Source organism: Scophthalmus maximus, chromosome 18 (assembly GCF_022379125.1).
Source record: "Scophthalmus maximus strain ysfricsl-2021 chromosome 18, ASM2237912v1, whole genome shotgun sequence".
Classification (NCBI taxonomy): Eukaryota; Metazoa; Chordata; class Actinopteri; order Pleuronectiformes; family Scophthalmidae; genus Scophthalmus; species Scophthalmus maximus.
Genome location: NC_061532.1, coordinates 10,217,551 through 10,227,729, shown reverse-complemented (window position 1 = coordinate 10,227,729; position 10,179 = coordinate 10,217,551). Strand labels below are relative to the sequence as shown.

Sequence of the window (10,179 nt, the reverse complement as noted above, 5' to 3'; positions counted from 1 at the left end):
GCCACATGACGGCCAGGACGCCACGCTGCATCAGGGCTCAGTTAGATCGCTCATTGCTTCCTGTACCTGTTCCTGTACTACGATATTGAGAGGATGAGCTGCAAACTGTCTCTTCCTAATTGAGCGTGGAAAAGTCCCAACGGCAAAATACTAAACGGATAATGAGCAGGGAACGTCTTTAAGATAGAGGAAGTATTTATTCAGGCATGAGTCATCACTCTGGCCATTATTTATATCATAGGCAACACATTTGAATCGCTGCAAACTGCCTGCATCAGTGACCTTCTATTAATCCCCTGCTAATTTTTCAAAATTGTAATGGGCATTTTTCAGGTACGATCGAGAAGCTTCATCCTACTTCACTCCTCATCTGTCATCTTTTCTATAATAGCACCCTTTGTCGTCTAAATGTCGCCTTGCCATCCAGGGAACGAAGCATGAAACCTTTCAATGGCGATGCCACACTTGGGACTAAACGCTTTTCGAGCAGTCAGTGCAAACTACGCAGAGTTTTATCATGATTAAATGACCCAGGGCTGCCTGACATGTGTTTGCACGGCGCTCCTTTTTACGCCAGAATAAAATCATCATCCCTTTGCTCTTTACAAAGCTGGCCAAGCATACACAATAGTGACTGCCTCTCTTTAATTGTTTGGCGCACGGAGCTAAAAAGAGCCAAAGTCTTGCCCTACTTCTGTGCCCATCACACCCAGCTTCCCACGAGTCTTTGGCACGCATGCACTGTCAAACCTGCCAGTGTTGTTATTGAGTGCTGAAAAATAATCCTGGTGGTACCTTTTCTAAAAATAACGAGCGTTTTAATTCCATTAAATCAGGAACAAACTTCCACTGTGTCCCATGATGTACAATACGGGTACGAACACTGGGGATGTCTGCACAGGGGTGAAAAGGAAAGGGGGAGTTGGGTTCCCGACTAGATTATTGGTGAACAAATATACAGTCCAGGTGGCATGAAACATAACTCTGTAATTGATCTATAATCAGGATAAACACATCATTCACTCACTTTGTCACGAAGAATAGATCTAGGCCACGGTGTCCTGGCAGCGGCAGCGGCGAGGAGACGCAGTTCAGTTCCAATTTAGCCTGTTAGTCAAAGCGTTAAACAAGCATGGAAACAAAAACAACAGAAAAAATCAAGTCACATCCAAAGCAAAAGGAAATCAGCGTACGACTTTGTTTGGGAAGCTTAGAACTGGAACTGGAGACATCAAGCAACATGATCAGCATGTATTTCAATGAACAGACACTGGTGAGTTGCAGTTGGTCATGTGTGGCTTATTGCCAAAGCAAGTCAGTATCTTGTCATGTAAAAAAAAAAGTCTATATAGTTATCAAATAATGATACGTCAAAAGACTGTGTGAAAGGTGATGTTAAAACGAAGGGGCCTGTGCCCTTCTCCATAAATCACTGTGGTATATTTAATTACATTGTTTTGCTTTAAATGTTACTATTTGTATCCAGTCTAAGTATCCACCGGTGTAGTTTGCAGTCAAAAACTAAATGATAAATTGAACTATAGCTATTGCACATAGCATTAAGGAGCTGGTTCCTCAGCTACTATTACCCTGAGGTGTAGGTGGGGAGTTAAAAGATTGAATACTTGACTTACATTCAGCAGGTGTGACCTTTAAAAGGTGAAAGTGACCTTTAAAAGGTGAAAGTGTGTCATATCTGTGCTTTTGAATATGTCCCCTGCCCCCAGGTGGACAAATCAACGGAAATGCGTGTGCAACCACAAAGCAATTAGATATAAAATAATCATACAACATTGGGACAACATAATAAATAATGGTGTGCTATCTAATGGATTGCATTCAAAGGCTCATTGCATGAGATCATTGGAGCCCCGAATGTGACATATTTTTGGTTACTTAATGACTGCTTATGGTTGCATTTTTATTTTTAAGTAGTCTGTTGATCCCACATATATTTGCCGTACAGTTAAAATGTTTGAAATTCGCAAAATCATTTTTGAAAACTAACATTTCACCTCTGAAGGTGTAAACTGTTCAGAAAAATAAAAATAAAAACTGGTTTGAAACTGGTTCCCCAGAGTCAGAGTGACGTACAGAATGCTGAGGTTGCAGATCCTCCAGGTAGGTTTCAGTTTCTGATGGCTAACAGTCAAAAACACGTCGGAATGCAATGCAATAAAAATACCTGAAAACGATGCTTTTCATGTGCGCATATTTCATATCCCCGCCCAAGCCAGGAGTGCAGTGACTGAGCGCCTTTAAAAGCAACCACTACACATTTATATATGAGAACATGTTGTTCCTGACTACTGCTTATCTTCTCACTCTGCTTTAGCTGTCATTTTACTTTTTCAAACTGGTTACTACTCTGCACCAAGCTGACAGTGACATGCAGCTGCAAACATTTGTCCCTCTACAGCCAAATACCCCCCCACCACACACACACACACACACACACACACACACACACACACACAGGGTTTTCTTGGCCGAGTTTGCTTAACCTGTGTGAACTGCAGCATTTTCTCAGGATCCAGCTTCATCTCAGGGCTTATCTACTCAGGCCGTCCCCGCCGCTTCGGAAAATTCCCTTAGCCCAAATGGCACAGAGAGGCCTTGAGAGACAGGAGAGGCCAGTGGTGAGAAAAGATTGAGCTTACTGCGTGTGACATCTGACATTCTAATTTTAAAAAAGGCAAATGACACAAACGGGATAAAGGAAAGATATAGGACGTTTCATAGAATACTTTTTTTAGTTTCAACGACTCAACAACTAAACAAATCCATGAATCTGCCAATTCTGGGACACAATTAACACACACACATACACACACACACACACACACACACATGCACATACCACATTCCAAACAGACAATCAATTGTTGCTGTGCACAGTTACTATTAAAACACATAAAAAGAAAACATTTCCTTATTGCACTTGGCCAAAAGAGGAGGAAAAGTCTGTTGACTATGGCCGAACTCCCCACATACACACCCTCTGCAGGAGGCCTCCTGTATAACCGCCTCGCAGCCAGCACGAAAACACGTATATCCAGATATTCCCGTTTCCCTAATGGATATAAAATGGAAGGATGCACTGTTCTAATTCCTCCCTGTCCCCGATAAGTGGGGTGAAAGTTAAGTGCTTGGTTTGGCTGAGGTCACTGGCAGCGTCCTCACAGTCACGTACAGCGGGTGAGACCTGCTTCAATGAGGCTTTTCCTTCTCAATGAAACCTCCGCAGTGTTTCATTGAGAAGGAAAAGATGAAAGATAAATGACGAAAAAAGGACGGAAGAGGCCCGAGGATTTAAACTTTGTGTGTGTGTTTGTGTGTGTTTGTGTGTGTGTGTGTGTGTGTGTGTGTGTGTGTGTGTGCTGGTGCAACAAAGCACGTTTCTTCAGACCTCCAAATCTGACTTTGGGCTGGTATCCATTTCATCACACGCCATGTTAGAGGAAGGCACAGGCGTGTTTTGTATGTGTATGTGTGTGTGTGTGTGTGTGTGTGTGTGTGGGTGCAATTGTGCAGCTTAACACAGCACAATACCCTTTCCCTAGCCAAAACACAGAGGGTGGGACACACCGGCAGGCTCTGGGGTAAATGTTGCATAAAGTACAGATCACCAGAGGACGTGATTTTACACACTCGCTCGACAGACAGGACGCGCGCCCCCCGCCCCCCCGTGTACCCGCTTCTTCCTAGACTGGCACCGAGGCTCACATGAGGCGGAGTGCAACATGTGCCCACGCTCATCTGCATGCGTCGTCCAACGCCCGCATCGGTCTCCCCTCACACCGCATTAATTCATGATCAGAAGTTTAGCAAGGAGAGGAGACACGTTCATCAGTGGGGGGCAAGGATGGCAGGGGGTAGTGTGCGGGGAAGTGCAAGAAAAACGTGATCATTTGAGTTTAAAAAGATTTGAATTATTTGAGATATTATGTCATCATTCAAATGGTGCTGGATATCAAAAAGTTGCGTTCACTGCAAGACTTTGTGAATTTGGAACAACAGTGATTTTGCGTAATGCTGGCAGCAGTTGGTTCGGACGGTAATGTTTGAGAGTGAACCACTCTGGTCCAAGAACAAATCTATTGCATTGTTTGCCATGAAGCACAGACATAAATAAATAAACCCTACTGATTTGGGCAATCCCTGTGGGTAAGAAATAAATTGCATATACAGTGAAATATCTCAACATCTACTGGATGGATTTTTACTCAAATCCATTTCGTGCAGTAGGTCCCAGCCGGTGAATCCTGTTGATCTCGGTGAACCTCACCTTTCACTCTAGCGACACACGTTGAAATGTGTGCAGACATTCCCATCCCATATGTTGCGCTAACATTGCAGATCCCTCAAGTTTGTTTTTTTCTAGTTCATCAAGTCAAAATTTTACAATTGTCCGTTATTTTTGATTTACACGATGCATGTGGTAAAACATTAAAACTTGCTGAGCACCAGCACAGGCTATGTGAGCTTTGTGATTGTGAGCGTGTTGATTCTATCATGTAAACGCTCGACTGTAAAGCACCATGGAGTATTCTGACCTTCCTACGTCTCTCTGCAAACATGTCGTCCGACATGGGACAGTTTGACATTTATTCACCTTTCTCGCGTCAGCAGGTGAAAAAAAAAGAGGAGGAAACGCGATGTTTAACAGTTACTTCTGAGTACATACTGCAAAGGTTGCATGACGTAAAAAGAAAAATGCTCTAACAGGGCAGACTTTGACCAGGTGGACAACCGTAAAGGACAACACTATTCGTGAAGCGTACATAGTGTGTGGATAAAAATGATAAAACTCTGACTTCTTCATGTTTTAAAGGGGTTAATCTGTCATGTTAATCTGTCTGCTGCAGGACGACATCCATCCTCTTACTGACATTGAGTCACAGATATGATTAAGAGTTACTGCATCCCACAGACAACAGTGACACAATGCAGAGTTCAAAGGTGAACTCTAAAAAAACACATTGAGCTACATGTGAAGGTATGTTACGTTTTTACAAAACACCTGACGAATGTCTGGTCCTGATAAAAAAATGATTTTGTTCCTTGGTTTGCTTTATCCTGAGGCTCACATTCACTCTCTTTCTGTTAACCGGCTTTGCAAGACAGTTTTTCCTCCACTTTCTTTTTGTATTATCACACAGATCCGCTCTTCTTTTTTAGAATTACCTTCCTGAACTGCCATACAAAGCGGCAGTTAAAACTTTTATAGAATGTTCGATTAAGTTGCTGATTTAAGATTAATAGAATTGTTCTCCTTGACTCTTGACTTTTCTTGAAATGGGCAGAAAATAAGCTTTTACCTTATCTGGTTTTACCTTGTCGGGTCTTTATTTTTTCTCATTCATTCTCATACTCAAAAACTACTCAGTGCATTTCATCTGTTCAGAAATAGAGGCTTGTGGTTCAAAATATTCTGCAAAGAACACATGATAAAGGTAGAATATTAACGTTTTTTATGAATGCTTGATTCCTATTCACTACACATTTCTGATCTTTGCGAGTTTACTCGTTCGCACTTGTGACTTTCTCAGAATTTTTCTATTCTACAAATGTGACTCAATTACAGTCTTATAACATCTGAGACAGCCTGAGGAGGAATATTTTGCTGGTGTCTGTTGTTTGATCTGTTGATTGATCTAGTGTTGGATCGTGACGCTCTTCACCTCTGTGAAGAAGTGGTAGGAATCCTTCCCTCCCTCCCTCCCCACGCCAGAGTTCTTCATCCCTCCGAAGGGCAGGTTCAGATCTCTCACCAGCCAGCAGTTGGTCCAAACTAAACCTGCCTGTATCCTCTTGGCCACCCGGTGAACCTTCCCCACGTCTCGGGACCACACAGTGGCCGCCAGACCATAACGCACGCCGTTGCCCTTGGAAACAGCTTCATCCTCGGTGTCAAAGGGGCTGACGCAGGTGACGGGGCCGAAGATCTCCTCCTGCATCACACGGGAGCTGTCAGATACGCCTGAGATGACGGTGGCCGGCATGAAGTAGCCAGATTTGTTTTGCTCGGGCAGGTCCAGCTGGTCGACTCCCTCACCGCAGTGGACGACGCCACCTTCACATTTGGCGAGTGCAACAAAGCTTCGAACCTGTGAATCAAGACAAACAGGGTTGTTTTTTATCTTGCGGGACTGATGAAAACCACATGTCTTTTCAAATGGAAAACTGCCCTTTCACCGCAGCTAACACTTGATGTAGGCACCTTTTCCAGGTGCTCTTTGCTGATGAGGGCTCCGTTGTTGTTGCCCGGGTCAGAGGGCACGCCGGTCTTCCACTTCTTAGACGCAGCCACAAATCTTTCCAGAAACTCGGAGTAGATGCTCCTCTCTACATAAATCCTACTGGTGCACAAACAAATTTCTCCCTGAAAGCAGGGGGAGAGATACAAGTCGACGGGTGAGGACATTGTTTCCATGCAGCTACCCCACGACGAAACAAGGGCCGTGATCTCCCCCATGTGGACAAACCACAGCACTGCAGCCTCATCACATACAGCCATAAAGGCTCTTCCTACATAAGCAGCTTTCAATTAGGAATAAGAATTTAAAAAACAATAATCATTTATGTAGCACTTTCAAAAACAACTTTAAAAAAAGAAAAATTGGTTTTAAAATAACATAAAGATCATGGTCAGGTAAAAACATGAGCAGCTGTTCCGTTTCTTTGTTTCCTGTTATGTTTTAAAGGCATTAATCTAATAACATGCAGTATTAGCACAAAACAGAAATTGAAGAATAATTAAAATTATTAAAGCAAAGATACATGACTTAAAAGAACTCAAATAACGAAACAGTCCTATAATTGTGTATGTTTAAACTCATGTGTCTCACCTGATTGGAGAAGCTGGAGCGAACCGTGGTCTCGATGCAATTGTCCAGGTCTGCGTCGGCGAAGATGATGGCGGGGTTTTTGCCTCCCAGCTCCAGTGAGAGCTTCTTGCAGTATGGGGCGCTCCTCTCCGTGACGCGCTGGGCAGTTGCCGTGGAGCCAGTGAAGGAGACCAATGGGACGTCAGGGTGGCCCACAAGGGCGTCGCCTGCTCTCGGCCCTGTGCCAAATATGATGTTGACCACTCCTGGAGGAACACCTGCAGAGACAGACCTGTGTTCATGTGTCCATCATTCATCTCTTGTTACTAAATTTAACGTATAGAAATATAATTTTCTATATAGTGGTACTTTAAAGCGACTGTGCAGAAAGTAATGGGATGTGTTATTATAATATGTGAGCATCTTCTCATTATGTGCATATGCTGTAATGAATGAGAGAATCCCTGTAGTATGTGTGAATTAACTGCTGTCGCATTGTGGGTGCTGCAGTCCTACCGGCCTCCTGCATCAACTTGCACAACATCCAGGCCGTCACCGAGGTCATCTCGCTGGGTTTGGCCACCACCGTGTTTCCCGCGGCGATTGCGGGCGCAATCTTCCAGGTCAGCAGGTACAGGGGGAGATTCCAGGGGCTGATCAGACCAGCTACACACAACACAATTGAAAAACACATCAAACCCAAATAGATTATTCAAAGGTTGTGATGCAAAACACACTGAGCTCTCACCCACTCCCACTGGACAGCGGACGGTGTAGTTGAGGCAGCCAATGTGGTCCATCTGGCTGCACTCGGTGGTGTGGTGGAGCACCGACGACGCGAAGAAGCGGAAGTTGTACGCCGATCGGGGAATGTCCACAGTCCGAGCAAATGCCACAGTTTTACCTGAATTTTAGATTCAACATGACATCAGCTGCAAGGATTAGGACACAGTTCTCCTGATTGATAATCAGACAGACTCTCAAGTGAAGAAGTGATGAATGAATGTAATGTACTGACACAATATGTGTTAAAAACATTATGAGAAACCTTGGTCTCTGGACTCGGCTTGGGCAAACTCCTCCAGGTGGGCTTCCATCAGGTCGGCCAGCTTGTTGAGGACCTGTGCCCGCTGCTCGGGGCTGCGGGCAGACCAGTCGGGGAAGGCATCTTTAGCTGCCGCCACCGCCGCCTCCACCTGCATGCAGAGTCGCGCACTCGGGAGATTAGCATACTGTGCTGTGTCACTTTCAGATTATGTTCGAGGATGGAGTGTTTTACATAAGTGGGATATATGTGAGGATCGAAGGTTGGAGAATGAATGAATGTTGCTCTCAAGTGAAATACTGGACTTTGACCTCTTACGACCTCTAAAAAGAATTCTAACAAACAATTTTTAACTTCTTTTAATCCCTTTGCTTTAATCCTCACCTGGACACTGAGGCAATAACCTGCGCCCTGGGGTCACTTGTTTCACGATGTACAAATCCAGTCAGAAGAGATATGCGTGTTTCATAGGTTTAATGATTACTAGTCTGTTGACTCTGCAAAGGGCAAAAGTGCTTCCCTCTGAAACTTTGTTTCAAATGCAACATGTGAACTAACCTGCACTGATCTTCAACTAGAAAATGACACACAAATGAATTGCCCTGTGCATTACCTTTAGGCCATTGCATGCACCACTTAATCCATGTGCTGATTTAAATTAAAGAATGCACAACAAAATGCAATCCTGCACAATATCACTGCAATAAAGACTTTTAAAAAATGATAGAATCTAGTCAAAAGCAGAACACAAGTGAGTCCTACTAGGTTTTGAAATGCTCTAAAATATTACAACATATGCCAAACACATGACAAATAAGCAATGAGTGTCACTTTTCAAAAATCTTAACATGACAGCTTTTCTGAGTCCTTTAAAAAGCAGTAACCTCACCTAATGCGCCCTTTGCACTTTGATTCCCTCCTGATAAACTCACTCATCAGACAGTATAAATAATGAAATGTGTGTGTGAGGACGGTGTCACCTCCTCCCTGCCGCTGTCGGGTACTTTGCAGTAAACCTCTCCGGTGGACGGGTCGTACGAGTCGATGTGGCTCCGACAGGGGACGAATTTCCCCCCGATGAAGTTCTCCAGGAACAGGTAGGAGTGCTGCCCCAAGGCTTTGGCCATGACTGTCCACTAATGCTCCAGAACTAACCGAGGGGGCAGAGTGACAGCACGCAGGTGCAGGCAAAGCTCACAAACTGCGTGAATCCAAAAGAACACAGGAAGTTCAGTAAGTTGCCCCCCGCACTGAGCCTCCCACTGAATATTTCACAATAACACACTCCGGTGTGGTGTGCAGAGATAATTATTCTCCCATAACCACCGTTTAGTGATGAAAGGTCTCACAACTACTGACAAGTAATCCTTCTTTTAAAAAAAGGATATAATAAGCAGTTGTATAAAATGCATTCATTGAGAATTGACATGAGAATTAATAGTTGTGATACCTTGTTTTTATGGCTCATTGATTGTACAATGAATTGGACTGCAGCAGTTCAAAAGTATCAGTTATTGAGACTTTTTTTCCCCACTGTTTCATGTTCAGTACTGAGAGTTGTGACATGCACCAACTTGGACTTTGACTGTGATTATGCTGGTATATCAAATCAGGCTTCAAATGAAATGTTCACCATGAAACCAAAGGGGGACAAGAAGTGTTGGGAAAAACTAAATGAAATATCCATGACAACTGGACAAACGCCATAGGCTGATGGAGATTGTGGCGTGTTTGTAAGCACCATAGTAAAATGACCTTGAGCATTTACGTCCATGACCTTGAGGTGAGATTACAGGCCGTTTTGAGCTCATCCTCACAGCCTGTGACCTCTCTGATGAAAGACTTAAACCTTTTAAAGGCCCCAAAGGGAGGCAGGAGGTGAACTGGACTCCACAGGGTTAGCTCCCTTTTTGTTTCCACGTTGTGCATTCCCAACATGCAAGGTCAAAGAGGGAGGCCAAGAGACAATCTCACTTTTAAGTGGTTAACGTACAGTTTAAGATTTGTGTACACACTGGTGACAATGTGTCTTAGAAAGTAATGGTCAAGTCAGTCTGAGTGGAACATAGCTGGAACGTATACCGTCAGGATTTTGTGACTGATACCATGGCAGTTCAGGGAGCAATTAAAATAACTGTACAAGTGAGTTATGTTAATAAGAATATTATTTAGCAGGATGTGTATCAGAGTCGGCAGTACTTCACAGGGAGGACCCTGCAAAATCACGTAATGCTTAAATACCGTGTGTGTAAGGCACATCATTTTTAACCTCTCATTACTCCTTGCTCTTTTGAGGTCAGTGTT

At 43.7% G+C, this 10,179-nt stretch overlaps 1 protein-coding gene across 1 annotated transcript; it reads right to left on the bottom strand.

Annotated features, from left to right (window-relative positions):
* Nucleotides 1-5,327: 5,327 nt before the first annotated feature.
* aldh8a1 (aldehyde dehydrogenase 8 family, member A1) lies at nt 5,328-9,143 on the bottom strand. Its single transcript, XM_035617369.2, has 7 exons — nt 8,856-9,143; nt 7,879-8,026; nt 7,579-7,734; nt 7,347-7,496; nt 6,852-7,108; nt 6,224-6,385; nt 5,328-6,110 (listed from the first exon to the last, which is right to left on the bottom strand). The coding sequence occupies exons 1-7, from the start codon at nt 9,000-9,002 to the stop codon at nt 5,658-5,660; spliced, it is 1,473 nt and encodes a 490-aa protein (XP_035473262.1). The 5' UTR covers nt 9,003-9,143; the 3' UTR covers nt 5,328-5,657.
* Between the last annotated feature and the right edge of the window lie 1,036 nt (nt 9,144-10,179).

Excerpts from the sequence above, each read along its gene's own strand:
- aldh8a1 (XM_035617369.2), bottom strand. The coding sequence starts at position 9,002 with ATGGCCAAAGCCTTGGGGCAGCACTCCTACCTGTTCCTGGAGAACTTC. Across the intron at positions 8,027-8,855 it reads CCGACAGCGGCAGGGAGGAG|GTGGAGGCGGCGGTGGCGGC; the intron begins GTGACACCGTCC and ends CTCTGCATGCAG. Across the intron at positions 7,735-7,878 it reads AGCCGAGTCCAGAGACCAAG|GTAAAACTGTGGCATTTGCT; the intron begins GTTTCTCATAAT and ends TCTAAAATTCAG.